Source organism: Xenopus laevis, chromosome 4S, assembly GCF_017654675.1.
Source record: "Xenopus laevis strain J_2021 chromosome 4S, Xenopus_laevis_v10.1, whole genome shotgun sequence".
NCBI lineage: Eukaryota > Metazoa > Chordata > Amphibia > Anura > Pipidae > Xenopus > Xenopus laevis.
Window position 1 is genome coordinate 131,684,788 of NC_054378.1, and position 21,026 is coordinate 131,705,813.

Below are 21,026 nucleotides of genomic sequence, written 5' to 3' on the forward strand. Positions count from 1 at the left end.
GTAACTGTCATTGTGTCTGTCCCTTTCTCTGCACTGCTGCCTCTGACTCCTGATACAACTTCCCAATATCCATTCATTCCTCATTCTCACTGGGTTTATAGTTCTGTGTAACTATCATTGTGTCTGTCCCTTTCTCTGCACTGCTGCTTCTGACTCCTGATACAACTTCCCAATATCCATTCATTCCTCATTCTCACTGGGTTTATAGTTCTGTGTAACTATCATTGTGTCTGTCCCTTTCTCTGCACTGCTGCTTCTGACTCCTGATACAACTTCCCAATATCCATTCATTCCTCATTCTCACTGGGTTTATAGTTCTGTGTAACTGTCATTGTGTCTGTCCCTTTCTCTGCACTGCTGCTTCTGACTCCTGATACAACTTCCCAATATCCATTCATTCCTCATTCTCACTGGGTTTATAGTTCTGTGTAACTGTCATTGTGTCTGTCCCTTTCTCTTCTCTGCACTGCTGCTTCTGACTCCTGATACAACTTCCCAATATCCATTCATTCCTCATTCTCACTGGGTTTATAGTTCTGTGTAACTGTCATTGTGTCTGTCCCTTTCTCTGCACTGCTGCTTCTGACTCCTGATACAACTTCCCAATATCCATTCATTCCTCATTCTCACTGGGTTTATAGTTCTGTGTAACTGTCATTGTGTCTGTCCCTTTCTCTTCTCTGCACTGCTGCCTCTGACTCCAGATACAACTTCCCAATATCCATTCATTCCTCATTCTCACTGGGTTTATAGTTCTGTGTAACTGTCATTGTGTCTGTCCCTTTCTCTTCTCTGCACTGCTGCTTCTGACTCCTGATACAACTTCCCAATATCCATTCATTCCTCATTCTCACTGGGTTTATAGTTCTGTGTAACTGTCATTGTGTCTGTCCCTTTCTCTTCTCTGCACTGCTGCTTCTGACTCCTGATACAACTTCCCAATATCCATTCATTCCTCATTCTCACTGGGTTTATAGTTCTGTGTAACTGTCATTGTGTCTGTCCCTTTCTCTTCTCTGCACTGCTGCTTCTGACTCCTGATACAACTTCCCAATATCCATTCATTCCTCATTCTCACTGGGTTTATAGTTCTGTGTAACTGTCATTGTGTCTGTCCCTTTCTCTTCTCTGCACTGCTGCTTCTGACTCCTGATACAACTTTGGCTGTTGAATGTCAGATGAGGTTCGTGCAACTGGGGCACATACAAAGCAATGGATTTGTGCAATAAATTGGCCCTTGTGAGGCTTTTCCTTAATGGAGGAGGAATATAAATAATAGAATGTGAATCAGTCATCTCCTGCTGGAATCAGCAACATGTCGGGGGTATAAGTAGAGGCTGCTGGGGGGTCCGTACTGTATCTTTGGTGACTGTTACACAAGTGATGCTGAGCGGTACCATAAAGAGACCTATACAGTTCAAGCCCCCAGCTGGGGAAGAGCTGCGGCAGCTCCTAGAGAATAAACTAAGGGGCCACATTACTTATGAATAAGAGACAACAGAATTAATAGGAATCTGTGAAGGTCGTTGGGAGAAGACTCTGGGGAATGTTCTGCTCAGAGCTACAAAGAAACAGAGATTCTTCCCTCAGATAAAGGGACAGAGATTTCACCTCCAGGTGGTTTTTAATCTCTGCTCCCAAAAATGTCATTGGCCACACACATGTATCTATATGCATGTATATATATATGTTATGTATGTATATGTATGTATATGTATGTTATGTATGTATATGTATGTATATGTATGTATATGTATGTTATGTATGTATATGTATGTATATGTATGTTATGTATGTATATATGGCTTATATCCTGTACTGTCACTGCACTGGGGGTTCTGATACTCATGATACACAAAGCTGAAAGTTCTGTGGCTTAGAACATTAACCCCAGACCTGCCAGTGAGATTAGTACAGAAAATGGATAATGAGCATTGCCTTAACCCCAGACATGTCAGTAATGTCACTGCAGAAAAAGAGGATAACGAGATCTGCATTAACCCCAGAAGTGTCAGGAATATCAAGCACTTTTGGGCAGGGCTCGTATTACCTCTCATATTGGTTGTTTTGTATGTTTTCTTGCATGTTTATTGTATACACATATATATTGCCTGTCCAATATGTTGGTATTTTATAATTAATAATCTCTGCAGAAATGAGAACTTTATTAACCCTGGACATGGCAGTAATTTCACTGCAGATACGGAGTTCAAAGCACTACATGAACCCTGTGGCCTTGGGCAACTGTTGTTTTGCTTGGCCTTGACTTGTGCCCAGTGGTAGAACTCGATGTAACTGGGCCCCACAGGGAATTCATTTTAGTGGTGAGGGCACTGTTAGTAATAGTATGTGCGAGTTCTATGGGTCAGTACTGTGGGTACAGGGGGTGAGGGCACTGTTAGTAATAGTATGTGCGAGTTCTATGGGTCAGTACTGTGGGTACAGGGGGTGAGGACACTGTTAGTAGCAGTATGTGCGAGTTCTATGGGTCAGTACTGTGAGTACAGGGGGTGAGGACACTGTTAGTAATAGTATGTGCGAGTTCTATGGGTCAGTACTGTGGGTACAGGGGGTGAGGGCACTGTTAGTAGCAGTAGTATCAGCTCAGTATAATTAGTAGATGGAAGTGTCTGTGATTGTTGTTATTTAGGGCCAAGGTGATAGTGTGGCCCCTGGTATGTAGAGGAGCAGTGTAGTAGAAGCAGGTCCATTAATATTAATAATGATAATAATAATCTAATAATAACGGGGGAGTAGTGGTTGTAGGACTGAGCCGGGCGGCTGTGTGGCTAATGTGTGAGTATTGTGGGATAATGTGGCTCCCAGCAGATAATCAGCAGTTTATTTGCATTCACTATTGGGATTAATGCTTTCATCAGGAATATATTGTTAAATGTATATTAAGCTCATTGTGCCGCTTGCAGAAGGGGATAATTATAGTATTTTCCGGAGACAGAGAGAAGTAATGGCTTATTGCTGTTTTCCCCGCACATCTGGAACTTACAATAAGAGCCAATCACGCTGCTCCCTCTGTCAATGAGACTCAATTGTGCCGCCGCCACCTCATTAACATCCACATCAAAGGGGAAATCAAACCTCATCATGAGCCCAATAATCACATTCTCTTACCTGCAACAGAACCAAATCCACTTCTAAAGAGCTCCCTGTTCTGATCCAGTTCTCATTGCTGGCACTGAAAATTACACACTGTATTCCTGCCAGTGGTTTTATTTACCCTGCCTAAGCTTTGTGCATCATGGAAGGGGCAAATCTCCTTCTTGCCCCAAATGTTGACATCAGAGCATTTCAGGTCCACTGGCCATAGAACCAGGAAAGCACCAGTGGGCCCAGAGTAGAAACAATTACAGGGGCTTTTGCGGCACTGCTGTAACGTTGCACAGGGTCTTATGTTTATGTAACTCTGGGCTTCTCTTACTCGTAGTCTCCTTAGTTACACTCAGGGTGCAGTACAGGTTGTTGGCCAGCAGGTGGCACAGGTGTGATTAAGAAAAGAATATACAGCCATGGATCTGAAATATGAGAGGGGAATAGCATCTGTCGAAAAACCATGGTATAAAGGCAATAGCAATATCCCCTTATTGTAGTAATTATAATAAACCCTAACCCTAATAACCTAACCCTAATATACTCACTAACCCTAATAGCCTTACTCTATTACACTTGCTAACCCTAACACCCTAACTAGGGATGCACCAAATCCAGGATTCGGTTCGGGATTCGGCCAGGATTCAGCTTTTTTCAACAGTATTCGGATTCGGCCGAATCCTTCTTCCCGGCCGAACCGAATCCAAATCCTAATTTGCATATAGTGATTATATCCCCTTATATATTTATATATAGTGATCATATCCCCTTATATATTTATATATAGTGATCATATCCCCCTTATATATTTATATATAGTGATCATATCCCCCTTATATATTTATATATAGTGATCATATCCCCCTTATATATTTATATTTAGTGATCATATCCCCATTATATATTTATACATAGTGATCATATCCCCTTATATATTTATATATAGTGATCATATCCCCTCATATATTTATATATAGTGATCATATCCCCTTATATATTTATATATAGTGATCATATCCCCTCATATATTTATATATAGTGATCATATCCCCTTATATATTTATATATAGTGATCATATCCCCTTATATATTTATATATAGTGATCATATCCCCCTTATATATTTATATATAGTGATCATATCCCCTCATATATATATATATAGTGATCATATCCCCTTATATATTTATATATAGTGATCATATCCCCCTTATATATTTATATATAGTGATCATATCCCCTTATATATTTATATATAGTGATCATATCCCCCTTATATATTTATATATAGTGATCATATCCCCCTTATATATTTATATATAGTGATCATATCCCCTCCTATATTTATATATAGTGATCATATCCCCCTTATATTTATATATAGTGATAATCCAGTGCAGGGAAGTAGAGGGGGCTGAACCCTCCATAGGATGATCACTAGACACTTTCTCCCCATGTTCAGATTGGGGATGCACCGAATCCACTATTTGGGATTCGGCCGAATCCTTGGTGAAAGATTTGGCTGAATACCGAACTAAATCTGAATCCTAATATGCATATCCAAATTAGGGGCAGGAAAGGAAACAGTGGAAAAAAATCTTATTTTGTGATGAAAAGTCACGTGATTTCCCTACCTGCCTCTATTTTACATATGCAAATTAGGATTCGGATTTGGTTCGGCCGGGCACGAATCCGAATCCTGCTGAAAAAGGCTGAATCCTGGCCGAATCCCGAAGTGAATCCTGGATTTGGTGCATCCCTAGTTCAGATAATCAGTGCCGGGGATCACAGGAGAAAATAAATAGAAGTTTTGCCCCTGAGGGGCCCATCTAGTCAGTGTCACAGTCTGTGATTAGAGATTAAAGGAATTGTTCAGTATAAAAATAAAAACTGGGTAAATAAATAGTCTGTGCAAAATAAAAAATGTATCTAATATAGTTAGTTAGGCAAAAATGTAATGTATAAAGGCTGGAGTGAGTGGATGTGTAACATAATAGCCAGAACACTACTTCCTGCTTTTCAGCTCTCTTGCTTTCCACTGATTGGTTACCAGGCAGGAACCAATCAGTGACTTGAGGAGGGGCCACATGAGTCATATCTGTTGCTTTTGAATCTGAGCTGAATGCTGAGGATCAATTACAAACTCACTGAACAGTTATGTCCCATGTGGCCCCCCTTATATTCACTGACTAACTCAGAGTTAGAGAGCTGAAAAGCAGGAAGTAGTGTTCTGGCTATTATGTTACACATCCACTCACTCCAGCCTTTATACATTACATTTTTGCCTAACTAACTATATTAGATACATTTTTTATTTTGCACAGTCTATTTATTTACCCAGTTTTTATTTTCATACTAAACTGTTCCTTTAAAGGTAATATTGACTTCCCCTGGGCTAATTGCTGATTCCTTCTTCCCGCCTCTAGTTATTACCCAAGGACGTCTCTGGAAACCCGAAGTGGAATCTCTACTGAGCCCCTCAGGTACGAGCCGTTAAATGGCCTTAATAGAGACGTTTCTGTACCGAGTCACATTGGGAGAATTTACTGCTGAAATCAATAGTCACATAAATGGTGCCCCCTTTGTGTTCAACCCCCACCCATCATGTTCCTTATCCAAGTCTTCCTCATTGATCTGTCTCCTGCCTTTGTATGTCTCATATCACAGCTCTATTCTTGATCAGGAATAATGGACTTGCATTGTCTGTTATTAAAGGGATACTGTCATGGGAAAAAATTTTTTTCCCCAAAATGATTCAGTTAATAGTGCTGCTCCAGCAGAATTCTGCACTGAAATCCATTTCTCAAAAGAGCAAACAGATTTTTTTATATTTAATTTTGAAATCTGACATGGGGCTAGACATTTTGTCAATTTCCCAGCTGCCCCCAGTCATGTGACTTGTGCCTGCACTTTAGGAGAGAAATGCTTTCTGGCAGGCTGCTGTTTTTCCTTCTCAATGTAACTGAATGTGTCTCAGTGGGACCTGGATTTTACTATTGAGTGTTGTTCTTAGATCTACCAGGCAGCTGTTATCTTGTGTTAGGGAGCTGTTATCTGGTTACCTTCCCATTGTTCTTTTGTTTAGCTGCTGGGGGGGAAAAGGGAGGGGGTGATATCAGTCCAACTTGCAGTACAGCAGTAAAGAGTGACTGAAGTTAGAGCACAAGTCACATGACTGGGGGCAGTTTGGAAACTGACAATATGTCTAGCCCCATGTCAGATTTCAAAATTGAATATAAAAAAATCTGTTTGCTCTTTTGAGAAATGGATTTCAGTGCAGAATTCTGCTGGAGCAGCGCTATTAACTGATGTGTTTTGAAAATATTTTTTTTTCCCATGACAGTATCCCTTTAACATTACATTCCCTAAATGGTGTTGCAGTTCCGCTTCCCACCACTATGAGTCTGAAGTGTTTCCCATGGGGTTGTAATAGAACAGCGCCACCTTGTGAGTTCTGCTAAATGTTTTTTATGGGTGAAACCCGTTGTGAGAAGCTTAGACACATAGAACATTTTTTCTCTGCGGGTGGAGTTGTGCAGTTGAGCAATTCAGTCGATTTATTTGAATGGATCCAGTAGAGAGGGGCAGGCTGTCCTGTGCATGGGGCGATTGTGTCTGTAGCATTGCCGGGGGGCAGATGCCTTATTGCCCTCTTCTGTTTTTACTTGTCTGGGCACAACTGGTATTTTCCTGCAGGGGGTGCCCTCTAACTGAGTGGCTTGTAGTCAACTCCTCCTCCTGCAGCTCTGGGCCAATGAGAAGGTGACAAGAGGGTCCCCTACTGTCCCACTGGCATCTCTTATCTGTTGTGCAGGGGGGCAGCAATATTGGTGTGGGCGGGACTAAATGATCACTGGGCTCCCCAATACTGCGATATAGAGGGGATTAGAAGGGCACATAATTGTGTGTGAGTCTCCCATGACAGACAGACAGACCCTTTGCCACTGTAGTTGGCCTGAGGCTTGTGATTTAAGGAGATTTAATCGCCTCGTGTCTCTTCCCGTCCGCTATAATGAAAAGTCGCCTGCACTAAAGCCTCACCGGAAGTTCATCTTCCAAACATTTTTTTTTTCAGTTCAGGAAACCAAAAATAATGACTTTTTTTATTGTTTTTCTTATTCCCTATTAATAATATACCCGTATCAATATCCATGCCCTTGGGGGGGAGGAGGGACTTATATTTGGGGCCTCTGCTAACTTAGTACTATGACCCCATGATTACTGACGGAGGCCACTAGGGTTGCAGGCCATAATTAGCAGTGAATGCAGATGCATGCAGCATGGCGGCACAGAAATCAGTTCAGTCTGCAGCATGCATCTCAAAGCATAGCTAATTAGCATTGGATTGACCAGTATTAAATGAGTGCAACCCTCATGGGGGTTATTATTATCCATCTGGTTTTCACACTTTCTGGCACCATCCAATCAATGATGTGGGGGTCCGGCTGCTGCCATTTTCATCACTCTAACCTTGCCAGCAGCTTTAAGGGCATTCCAGAATCCAAGATGGCCCTTTTTGCCTCCTAGAGATGCATGTAGGAAATGATGCAATGTGGTTGGGAAACAGGAAGTCATCTAATTCCATGTGAGTGATTGCACTTCCTGTTTATTTGTCTGTCACAGCTTTTGGGCACCTGCTCCCAGTCTGTAACACGACCAATAGCGTGAGACCAATGCTGACCAATAGTATGCAAGATCAGCGTGTGATCAGCTGGCCGAGAGGCAGCCCAGGCAATAACAAACACGTTGCACAAACCTTCAGTGGTTGGCAAAGCATGCTGGGAGTTGTAGTTCTTATTATGGACTGATATTTCAAAGGCACCAGAATACTCCTTTATTATCAGAAGGGGGAGTTGCTGTGTCAGGGGTCTCGGGAGTAGGTCATTTACTTTAATTCCATTTCCACCCCTGTCATCAATATTTAAATTAATGTCAAGAGGAGGAGCAGGAGGGGCCACACAAAGCCGAGAGCAGGTGTCTCCCAAAATCTCTAATGAGTCTATAAACCTACTCACTGCCCACCCAGTAATACTCTGTAATGGGGTCACCAACAGCCTGACAGTTAGCTCTGTACTTCTATTTAATCCCCCAAACTGGTAAGTCTGAATAAAAACCCTGAGCAGGTAGGTCTGCTTTTGTAATTATTACCTGTCTGGGGTATTTATAACAAGCGCAGACTTACCTGCCTGGGGTATTTATAAGAAGCACAGACCTACCTGCCTGGGGTATTTATAAGAAGCGCAGACCTACCTGCCTGGGGTATTTATAAGAAGCGCAGACCTACCTGCCTGGGGTATTTATAAGAAGTACAGACCTACCTGCCTGGGGTATTTATAAGAAGCACAGACCTACCTGCCTGGGGTATTTATAAGAAGCACAGACCTACCTGTCTGGGGTATTTATAAGAAGCGCAGACCTACCTGTCTGGGGTATTTATAAGAAGCACAGACCTACCTGTCTGGGGTATTTATAAGAAGCACAGACCTACCTGCCTGGGGTATTTATAAGAAGCACAGACCTACCTGTCTGGGGTATTTATAAGAAGCGCAGACTTACCTGTCTGGGGTATTTATAAGAAGGGCAGAACTACCTGCCTGGGGTATTTATAAGAAGCGCAGACTTACCTGCCTGGGGTATTTATAAGAAGCACAGACCTACCTGCCTGGGGTATTTATAAGAAGCACAGACCTACCTGCCTGGGGTATTTATAAGAAGCACAGACCTACCTGTCTGGGGTATTTATAAGAAGCACAGAACTACCTGCCTGGGGTATTTATAAGAAGCACAGACCTACCTGTCTGGGGTATTTATAAGAAGCACAGACCTACCTGCCTGGGGTATTTATAAGAAGCACAGACCTACCTGTCTGGGGTATTTATAAGAAGCACAGACCTACCTGCCTGGGGTATTTATAAGAAGCACAGACCTACCTGTCTGGGGTATTTATAAGAAGCACAGACCTACCTGCCTGGGGTATTTATAAGAAGCACAGACCTACCTGTCTGGGGTATTTATAAGAAGCACAGACCTACCTGCCTGTGGTATTTATAAGAAGCACAGACCTACCTGTCTGGGGTATTTATAAGAAGCGCAGACCTACCTGTCTGGGGTATTTATAAGAAGCACAGACCTACCTGTCTGGGGTATTTATAAGAAGCACATACTTACCTGCCTGGGGTATTTATAAGAAGCACAGACCTACCTGTCTGGGGTATTTATAAGAAGCACAGACCTACCTGTCTGGGGTATTTATAAGAAGCACAGACCTACCTGCCTGGGGTATTTATAAGAAGCACAGACCTACCTGCCTGGGGTATTTATAAGACCTACCTGCCTGGGGTATTTATAAGAAGCACAGACCTACCTGCCTGGGGTATTTATAAGAAGCACAGACCTACCTGCCTGGGGTATTTATAAGACCTACCTGTCTGGGGTATTTATAAGAAGGGCAGACCTACCTGCCTGAGGTATTTATAAGAAGCACAGACTTACCTGGGGTATTTATAAGAAGCACAGACCTACCTGCCTGGAGTATTTATAAGAAGCACAGACTTACCTGGGGTATTTATAAGAAGCACAGACTTACCTGCCTGGGGTATTTATAAGAAGGGCAGACATACCTGCCTGGGGTATTTATAAGATCACAAGCAGAATTACCTGCCTGGGGTATTTATAAGAAGGGCAGACATACCTGCCTGGGGTATTTATAAGAACACAAGCAGAATTACCTGCCTGGGGTATTTATAAGAAGGGCAGACATACCTACCTGGGGTATTTATAAGATCACAAGCAGAATTAGAGGGGACGGAGCAGAAGCCCCTTTGTTTCCTTGGTGTGGGATTTGCCGTCCCACAATGCACTGGGCACGGAGGTGTTTGTTAAAGGGACAGTACTGTGCTGAATGGCAGTGGGAAATCTGTCGGCCTTTTCACATGTTGTCAATGTCCCTGTTGCCCTGGTAACCAGAAAGGGCCAATCCCGGGGAAGATACATGTTTCTGGGAGTGGCCGCACTGAGCCCATGTGCTGTGGCACCTGATTTGCTTCTCACACTGGCCGAGCCGCAGGGGCACATGATTATATTTAGTGCCACCCCCTGTATCTGACGCCCATTGCTTGACCTGCTGGATCTAAAGGAACCCCCTGAATGAGAGGATCTCCCCCTAATCTCGGCCCCTGTCTCCAGGACTGGCAATGGCTGTGTGGGCAAGTGGCCCCCCCGCTGTGCCCCTATCAGGATATACAGGGGATAGAGAGTCACTGGATTAACTACACAGACCCCCCTGGAACCTACTGGGCCAATGATTCCCCCCAGTAGCCATGAGCCAGCTGACATCATAGGGTGGCCCCTTGGCACACGGAGCAGGTGGCCCCCACAATGATGAAGCTGAAAGCCCTTTGTCTGGACTACTGGCAGTTCCTGTGTCTGCAGCCCCTGCACGGCTTCTATAGAAGGTAAGTTACCCCACGTTAGCCCACGTTAGCCCACGGCCTCTATTCTCTCTATGGGCTTATTCCTGGGACTGATCTCTATCAATAGAACATTGTCACATCCACTTGCCACGAGCAGAGCCGGGGGGGGGGGGCAAGGCGGTGTCTTTATCTGCGGATCTGCAATTGGTCCTTAGAATAAAGTCATTCAGCCCCAGAGATTTGGCCGGGGAGACACTCGAGCTGTCAGTCACCTGTTCCCCAACCTAAAACCCATTACATGTTAATGACTCCCGTCTGTCACTATTGTAACATTTATGTCCCAGCAGCACCAGGGTCTGGGCTCTATGGGCCCCGCAATTGTCTGTATGAGCCCAGAGCCCAGTCATGTGTTATAGGGACAATAGGCCTCACTTCCAATCAGACTTTATTGCTTTATTCATTTTCCTTCTCTGTATATTTGTATTTATACATATGGGAGGAGGAGGTGCCATATTGATTCCCTTAGACAGTACAGTATGAGGGTATAGCTTATTGTGTGCCCAGAACATTCCTTCTCTGTATATTTGTATTTATACATATGGGAGGAGGAGGTGCCATATTGATTCCCTTAGACAGCACAGTATGAGGGTATAGCTTATTGTGTGCCCAGAACATTCCTTCTCTGTATATTTGTATTTATACATATGGGAGGAGGAGGTGCCATATTGATTCCCTTAGACAGCACAGTATGAGGGTATAGCTTATTGTGTGCCCAGAACATTCCTTCTCTGTATATTTGTATTTATACATATGGGAGGAGGAGGTGCCATATTGATTCCCTTAGACAGTACAGTATGAGGGTATAGCTTATTGTGTGCCCAGAACATTCCTTCTCTGTATATTTGTATTTATACATATGGGAGGAGGAGGTGCCATATTGATTCCCTTAGACAGTACAGTATGAGGGTATAGCTTATTGTGTGCCCAGAACATTCCTTCTCTGTATATTTGTATTTATACATATGGGAGGAGGAGGGAGGTGCCATATTGATTCCCTTGTACAGTACAGTATGAGGGTATAGCTTATTGTGTGCCCAGAACATTCCTGATGGTGGGACAGAGAGATACAGACACTGGAAAATAAAAGTAAAAGAAATTTTCTGTTACTTCCATGTTTCTATAACTCCGCCCCTGAGATTCACATGGATATAAATATTGTTGGGGGGACCTGCTATAGTCTCCTGCCAGTCAGTGATATTATCAGAGGCAGTTTTGAGGTGTGTGCCCCCCTGCACCTTTCCAGGTTCAGATTGAGTTGAGGGCGGGGCTGTATTGGTCTCTACTGAATGGAAGAGCTGACATTCCAATTTATAATAAAGAATGTTGGATTTTAAAGTTACCAGGAGCAGCTTGTTTAGACTCATGATACTCACAGGTCAGTGCCCCCTGAGATATGTCTCTTAATTTGCTCCACAGCCCTGACTGTTATTGTTACTGTTGTTACGATTGTTACTATTGGTATTGTTACTATTGTTACTGGTGTTAGTATTGTTACTGTTGTTACTATTGTTACGATTGTTACAAATATTAAGATTGTTACTATTGTTGCGATTTTTACAATTGTTACTGTTGTTACTATTGTCATTATTGTTAGAATTGTTACAAATGTTACTATTGTTAGAATTGTTACTATTTTTACAATTGTTACTATTGTTACAATTGCTGCTGTTGTTACTGTTACTATTTTTACTATTGTTACTGTTGTTACTATTGTCATTATTGTTACGATTGTTACAAATGTTACTATTGTTACTGTTACTGTTGTTACAATTGTTAAGATTGTTAGTCTTGTTACTCTTGGTACTGTTGTTACCATTGTTACTATGGTTTCCCGCTCGCTATGACATATAGCAATATTGTTTGTTCCATTCCAAGTATTTGGTGCATCTGCGTCACAGTCTGGGATTCTGGGCAGCCCTTGTGTCTCTTCTCATTGGGACGTGTTGGTGAGGGGGTGTCACATGGGCGCGTGAGTGTTAGTAAATGTGCCAGGACACGCCCCCCGGCTGGCGACATTATCCATACGGCGTTGTGGGCCAGTTGGTCCTGGCTCCGGCTGCAGTAGCGCAGACTAATTAACATAATTGCATATTAATGCCTCATTTCTCTGACACTTTCCTGCAAATATTATGTCTGGGCTGGAAATGAGGAGGGAAACAAATGAGACGAGGGCAGTGCCCGGGGGTGTTGTAGTTACAGGGAACTGACACTGGCAGAGGAGCTGATATAAACACTGGTGTCTGTTTCCCTCTCTGATATTGATATATTGACATGACTGGGGTACGAGTTATCTCTAGTCTCATGGGACCCTCAGATCTGCTCCATCTGTCTCTGCCCTGCACCCTCCTTGGTGCTCACATGGATGGGCTCCTGTCATTCACATGTCTTTATAGCTGCCCCTCTGCTGCAAACTTCCCCTTTAACCTACAAATCTTAATAGACACCCCCCCCCCCCCAGAAATTCCAGATCTCTCCTCCTGGGCACCTCCCCAAAATCAGCTTCCCTGGCTGTAATATAAGCTGATGCTACAGGTTTGCTGATTATTCAATTCTGATGCTAATTGCACTGGTTTCTGTGCTGCCATGTAGTAATTATGTGTATTAATTACTAATCAGCCTTATATTGTGACATTTCTATTCTATGTGTACTGTATATTGTGAGTGGCTCCCTAAGCTCAGTAAGTGACAGCAGCACAGAGCATGTGAATCAGTGAATCAGCAGAAAAGAAGATGGGGAGCTACTGGGGCATCTTTGGAGATACAGATCTTTACTGCTAAAGGGCTGTGGTTGCCTTGGGCTGGTACAGAAGCACAAAACATCATGTACAACATTTCTACCTACTTCTTTAGTCACGCTTTAGTTCTCCTTTAAAGAGTTGGCAAAGAGGGGAAAATTGTCTTCAAAGCCTTTATATATTGTTTTTTTGCCAATCAGGACACCACCTCACACATTATATATCTATACACATTATATCTATACACATTATATATCTATACACATTATATCTATACACATTATATATCTATACACATTATATATCTATACACATTATATATCTATACACATTATATCTATACACATTATATATCTATACACATTATATATCTATACACATTATATCTATACACATTATATCTATACACATTATATATCTATACACATTATATATCTATACACATTATATATCTATACACATTATATCTATACACATTATATCTATACACATTATATCTATACACATTATATCTATACACATTATATATCTATACACATTATGGGGCCCATTCACTAAGCTCGAGTGAAGGAATAGAGGAAAAAAAATTAGATTTTCGAATGTTTTTTTTGGCTACTTCAACCATAGAATTGGCTACTTCGACCTTCGACTACGACCTTCGACTTTGAATCGAACGATTCGAACTCAAAATCGTTAGAATATTCGACCATTCGATAGTCGAAGTACTGTCTCTTGAAAAATTCTTCGACCCCCTAGTTCGCCACCTAAAACCTACCTAGGCCAATGTTAGCCTATGGGGAAGGTCCCCATAAGCTTTCCAAGGTTTTTCTGATCGATGGATTAAAATCTTTCGAATCGTTCGATTCAAAGGATTTAATCGTTCGATTCGAAGGATTTAATCGTTCGATCGAACGATTATTCGTTCGATCGAAGGAATTGCGCAAAATCCTTCGACTTCGATATTCGAATTAAAAGCATTTTAATTCGGCAGTCGAATATCGAGGGTTAATTACCCCTCGATATTCGACCCTTGATACATCTGCCCCTATATATCTATACACATTATATATCTTTACACATTATATATCTATACACATTATCTCTATACACATTATATATCTATACACATTATATCTATACACATTATACACAATCCCCTCCCCCTGCCATTATCTTGAGTGGGGCCTGGGGTGGGGGATGTTTTCGCCCCCTTTACCTGCTCATGGGACTGTGGCACCACCTGGATCCACTTTCCAGACAAGAAAACTCTAAGAGTCTGAGTTTCCTTCACTTTCCGGATGGGAGGAGCCTAAAATATCCCAGAAAATGTCAGTAATTCCCTGGGCGCTGGGAGGATTCAGATTGAAACACAAACAGATCCCACCCAGCTGCCCCCCACCCATCACACAATGAGTCCAGATGATACAGAGATTAAATAGTTCATATTTCTCTCCCCTCGTCATTGATTCTCCTGTTGTTACATTAACTGCCCTTAAAGGGGCTCCAGCCTTTCCTCGTTCAGGACTAACTTGTTGCAGTATGTTGGGGCCACTCCCTGCACCCTGTATTGAATTCTATGGAGACATTGGGGCTCATTTATCAACACTGGGCAAGTTTGCCCATAGGCAGTTACCTATAGCAACCAATCAGTGATTAGCTTTTTGAAGCCAGCAGCAAGTAGAAGAATGAATGCAGCAATTTGATTGGTTGCCATGGGTTACTGCCCATGTGCAAATTTGCCCAGTGTTGATAAATGACCCCCATTGTGTTACAGCAGGTACAGAACATAAATATGACATTTAGTGGTTACACCTTGTCTCACGGGTCCCTGTGGGCTCTCGGTATGATCCAATCACTGACCCCATTTCACCCTGCACATGGGGGCCCCAAACTGGCCAGAGATCTGCTTGTTGTGTGCCCAGTGCCACCCTCACCAGACAAGACAAGTTCATCTCAAATAAATGGGCAGTGGAGCTTATACACGGCATTGCCTAGCGGGGGCTGGTACTGATACTGTGTATAATGGTGCAGGCAGTCAGAACAAGCAGTGCAGGGAAATGTAAATAACAATTAGTAACAATGTGCAGCTCGTGTATATTGGGAAGTTACTGCTGGAATGACATTTTGTTTTTTATTTTCATTCTTTGGGTGTCAGTGGGCAGCCCACCAAGAAAGCCCCATACATGGGGGGCACAAATTGTCTACTACATCTGAGAGGGCACATGTGGGAGCTTTTATTGTATAAGCAGTATAATGAAGTGTCAGCTCTTTAGCCCAGTGCTTTATAGCTTTCTCTGATGTGTGTGTATGGGGGAACAATAACTGATGTGTGTGTATAGGGGCCAATAGAGAGAGTGGTTGGGCAGTTATCTGATATGTGTGTGTATGGGGGGTACAGAGAGTTGGGGGCAATTGTCTCCGGGGGACATTGAAAGTGAACAGAAGTCTGTGCTGGGAGAGGGATCATATTCCAGATCTGATGGGACTGTCCGTGTGTCCCACACTCGTTCCCTTTGAAGTCCGCCCGTATATATTATATATTGTAGTCATTGTTTGGATGAACTAAATCCTGTAATTCCCTGTTAGAGCCCGGTCTGACACACACACCCTGTGCAGCCTCAATTATAATCAATCCCAGGCCTTTCAGCCATTGCCCTGGGTGGGGGCAGATCTCACTTTATCCCCAGATCCCAATAGACTGAGGGCAGAGACGGGGCCCAGCCGGACGCAGGCCAATATTATTGTCCCAGGGAGAAAGAAAATCCCAGAATCCAAGTCAGTGTGTGGCTTGTGATGGCAGATATAGGAGGTATGTTTCAGGGGCATTCAGTTTCTGTGTTTTGTTTGTACATTATTGTGCCCCCCTGTTTAATCATATCTCCTGGGCAGCAATAAAGCCTCAGTACCAAGTACAGCAATTGGCCTGGGCCCCCAGGATCTAAGGGCCCCTTGGCAAGAGAAAGAAAGAAAAAGCACCAAGGAAATATGACATTGGTTTAGTGTAATAGTCAGGAATCTCCAACCTGCACAGGCTCCAGGGGGACGCTGGGAATTGCAGTTCTCTAGAATGTTGGAGATTCTAGAATTATTTTATTAACCCCCAGTTCCCCTGCACCCCAAGGGCTCAACAGTTTTTTTTAACCCTCCACTTCCATATTGGGCATTATGTTCCTTGAAGCGATTTGTTGCCTGCGGCATGTTAACTTCCCCTTTAATGGCTAAGTCTGCAGAACCAACTTGCAAGGCACATACTTACCCACTTTTACACCAACCACTCACCCCTCTGCTTGAGGCAGTTCACTTACCCACACAATCCCTTTCTTGTTACCTGATTGGCCGGCTGTTATTTTTGGATGGAGGCAGGAAAGGGATTTAGGAAGTGAGATTGTTTCCATGAGAGACTGGGTGTGCGGCTCCATTACTGACACTAGTACATCACACGCGTGTGCAAAGCTTCAGCTCACTCGGCTCTATGATTCATTATGGAGCTTGGCAGGCAGTTTGTTGCAGCAGTCAAATAAGAGATTGAGCAGGCGACTGGCGGTTTGGATGATTTCACCAGCAATTTGTGCTGCTCGTGGGGGATTTTGGGGGCTGAGGACAGAGACCTACTGGGCACGGCCCTGGGAAAGGGAAAATAAAGTCATGTTGAGGTTTTGCTGAGATTTTTCCTTTCTTGGATAATGTGTCTCAGTGTTAAGTCAGATTCCTGCGGCCCGAGAGGATGTAAAGTGAGACTGCTGTCAGCCGGAGAGACCTCTGTCTTACACTGAGACCCTCTGTACCGAGACCTTCTGTGGGACACTCAGCCCCTCTGTGTTGGACTGGGACCCTCTGTTTTAGATTGGGAACCTCTGTGTTGGACTGGGACCCTCTGTTTTAGATTGGGAACCTCTGTGTTGGACTGGGGCCCTCTGTGTTGGACTTGGACCCTCTGTGTTGGACTGGGATCCTCTATTGGGAGACTGAGCTCCTCGGTGCTGGACTGGGACCCTCTGTGCTGGACTGGGATCCTCTGTTGAGAGACTGAGCCTCTCGGTGCTGGACTGGGACCCTCTGTGCTGGACTGGGACCATCTGTGCTGGACTGGGACCATCTCTGTTTGACTGGGACCCTCTGTGCTGGACTGGGACCTTCTATGGGAAAGTGAGCCCCTCTGTGTTGGACTGGGACCCTCTGTGCTGGACTGTGATCCTGTGTTGGGAGACTGAGCCCCTCTGTGCTGAATTGGGACCTTCTGTGTTGGACTGGGTCTCTGCAGGACCCTCTGACTTGGCCTGGGTATGTCTGTGGGAGACTGAGCCCCTCTCGCATAGCTTAGATCCTTCTGTAGGAAACTGAGCTCCTGGGGTGAAGTTACTTTAAATTTGGACCCCCCCAAGACCTTATTCAGCTTTAAAGCTTGAGATTCTGCTTCTAGTATCATTCTACCAATTCTTCCCACTGAGGGCAGAGACCACCCTGCACCTGGGCAATGAAGGGGGACGGAGGTGCCCTGTGGAATCTGATGTGGAAATACTGTATTTCTGTCCGGACAATCAGGTAGGGCTCCATTTTGGGTTGTGCTGATTGTTCTCAAACTGAGACTCAGAACTCATATGTGGGATGTCTGTGCATCAAGCACCTGGGCTGTGAGTGTAAGCTGTGTGGTCAAGTCACATTGGTTTCTACTTGGAAGTTTAGTGCTTCAAGGAGTGTATTAAATGGGGATTTAAGGGTCAAAAGGGAATACTGACAGTGGGGAGAATAAAGGGTCAATTGTAATTAGAAAGTTAGGGGTTAATAGCAATACAGGCAGAAGTTTGGGGGTACACTTGTATGTTTGATGGGATTGTGTGTGAGATACAGTCACATTGAGAGAAGTTAGTAGACAGATGGACAGACAGACAGAGGGACAGGGCCTGTAAAGCTGAAGGGAAGAGTCAGAGAGGAAAATGTTATTTAACATGAAGGGAAATATCGGGTTCCTATGGGAATGTGCGTTTGCAGCAAATTGCTAATTATATGTGGGAAATGAAAGAACTACAACCAGAAAATTAATTGTACCATTTATATCAGTAAATTATACCCCTGAGCCCCCGCAAAAACATCCCGCCATGGCCCCAGCAATCGGCTCGAAATACTCGGTTATTCTTGGATTCTTTTCCACTTTTGCTCTGGTTTTATTTTACTTCTAAATCTCTTGTTCCAACCCTGGGGTGTCCTGTGCCCCCTCTGTCTGTTCCACTGCCTGCACCCCACTATTGTGTATTGTCTCAGTAGGAGGTGCCATATTGATTCCCTTAGACAGTACAGTATGAGGGTATAGCTTATTGTGTGCCCAGAACATTCCTTCTCTGTATATTTGTATTTATACATATGGGAGGAGGAGGTGCCATATTGATTCCCTTAGACAGTACAGTATGAGGGTATAGCTTATTGTGTGCCCAGAACATTCCTTCTCTGTATATTTGTATTTATACATATGGGAGGAGGAGGTGCCATATTGATTCCCTTAGACAGTACAGTATGAGGGTATAGCTTATTGTGTGCCCAGAACATTCCTTCTCTGTATATTTGTATTTATACATATGGGAGGAGGAGGTGCCATATTGATTCCCTTAGACAGTACAGTATGAGGGTATAGCTTATTGTGTGCCCAGAACATTCCTTCTCTGTATATTTGTATTTATACATATGGGAGGAGGGAGGTGCCATATTGATTCCCTTAGACAGTACAGTATGAGGGTGTAATAGAATAGGCATTTGTATTATATATATAACTGGATGAAGAGGGAATGGATTGGGGAGTGTAATAGGAACCCCAGAAGGTGGGATACTGGGGAGAAGACGACTGTCAGAACAAAACCAGCCAATAGTAATAAAGCTCTGGCACAAAGTGAGAGGCAGAAGAACATGTGACTCACAAGGGATCCCAAGGTCATTCCTCATCTCTGGCCCAGGATCTGCTGTGCAGGTGCCAAACAATATTCCCCAGTGCACCAGTAGCAACGTTACCTGCAGTCTGACAATATGTACAGCGTGGGGTTACCCCTCCCCTCAGGTGGGACTGTACCTATAGTGTAGGAGTGAGGGGCAAATAAATGTGATTGGGGAGGTGCCTGGCAGAAGCTCAGCTTGACTTGAACCCTAAAGGGAAAATATTATCGACAACTGTAGAACTATAACTCCCAGAATCCCCTGTTAGAAGCTGAGGGCATTCAGCGTTGTGCTATTGTGTCGCTGTATAACAAGAAGAGATATTGTTAAAGGGGAAGTTTTCCAGCTGAAAGGTGAGACCTCTGGTGAAACTGAGCCCCGGGCCTACGGCGAAACCAAAGATGCTGGAAACTCAATATGTTCTGAGAGACGAGAATCAGCTGATGGTTTATTCATTGGCTCAGCTAAGGGCACGGCTGTTTCCACCCTCTTCTCTATCAGGGACAGGTACCAGTGAGTCCTGGCAGAACTGGGGGGATCCCCACAATTACATGAACCCTCCAGTCATGGAGCCAATTCCCAAGCTTTGTCCTTAGAATTCAGCTCACGGGGTCGCTGACCTTGGCTCTGTTCTGTGGATGATTTTGTGCTTCGGGCTCCACTTCCCAGGGCCCAAACAATTCCAAGCCCTTTCCATGGCGGTTGCTGATCCCAGGAAGCTTCACTAGGGATCATTAGGGATCAACGACTTACAAGGACTAACGATCATATGAGAACGTTGTCATTAAACTGGATGTGAGGAGCGGCCGGAGCCGGATAATCATTGTGTCCTGGACTCTGGTGAGTGTTAGAGGTGCAAATAGGAATAGACTGGAGCTGCTGTATGTGCTGCATGTACCAGAGCCGCAGATATACAGTAAACCCCATGTATTTCCCTCTACTGGAGGTTTAATAATAATTTGTACTTTTTATATCATGAATTACACAGTCATTAGTCCTTTTATCATACTGGGACACGGAAATAATGTTTCGGTTTTCTAATTAGTGTCAGAGATACTTTTGTAACAATTTCAACATAACAAATGAGTCATTGTAATAATATAGATAACAGGTCCCTTGGGAGAAGTCAGACTCACAGCTTAAAGGGCAATGCACCTTCATTAGCAAAACTGTAATAACTGAAAAAAAACACAGAAATATGTTCAAACTTTCATAACCTGCAAAATTTTGTTAAATCAACATGGTAATTAGGGGGTGTGGCCACAAAAATGGGTGTAGTCAAAAAATTGCAGCACTGCACACTGCAACTTTTTTGTCCCTCTTTTTATTTCCAAAATGTTGGGAGGTGTGCCGTATGCAGGGAATTGTGGGGTTTGGAGGATACAGGCTGAGGACAGATGATACAAAGTAACAGTAGTCAGAAAGCTCAGCAAAGTAGTCAGACAGATCAGCAGGAGAGCAGGGGGCTGGGCTTAGGGAACTGTCAGAAACCAGTAAAAATAATGAAAAGTCTGAATATTTTTTAAATGATGTATATTGCAAAGTTGCTTGAAATTATGTTTACTTTTTAGAATCTCAGCTGCCATAAAGCAGGACAGGACTGCTGCTTACAATGGGGATCAGATAGGATCTGTGCAGCCACTGGGACAGAATGTTCTGTTATACAGATAGCTAGAATCTCAGCTGCCATAAAGCAGGACAGGACTGCTGCTTACAATGGGGATCAGATAGGATCTGTGCAGCCACTGGGACAGAATGTTCTGTTATACAGATAGCTAGAATCTCAGCTGCCATAA

The 21,026-nt window shown here is 43.5% G+C and overlaps 1 protein-coding gene across 8 annotated transcripts in view; it reads left to right on the forward strand.

Annotated features, from left to right (window-relative positions):
• The window catches only part of LOC108704412 (IQ motif and SEC7 domain-containing protein 1), a 140,408-nt gene that overhangs the window by 70,704 nt on the left and 48,678 nt on the right, over positions 1-21,026 (forward strand). For 4 of the 8 annotated variants that reach the window (XM_041561880.1, XM_041561876.1, XM_041561881.1 and 1 more), the window contains one exon: positions 5,531-5,587. The exons of 2 other annotated variants lie outside the window; for them this stretch is intronic. In XM_041561880.1, coding sequence (XP_041417814.1) covers positions 5,531-5,587 — 57 coding nt within the window. Of the gene's footprint in view, positions 1-5,530; positions 5,588-10,158; positions 10,559-16,782; positions 17,854-21,026 lie in introns of those variants that run through there. 2 more of the 8 variants (XM_018240954.2, XM_018240955.2) reach the window with 2 other exon arrangements.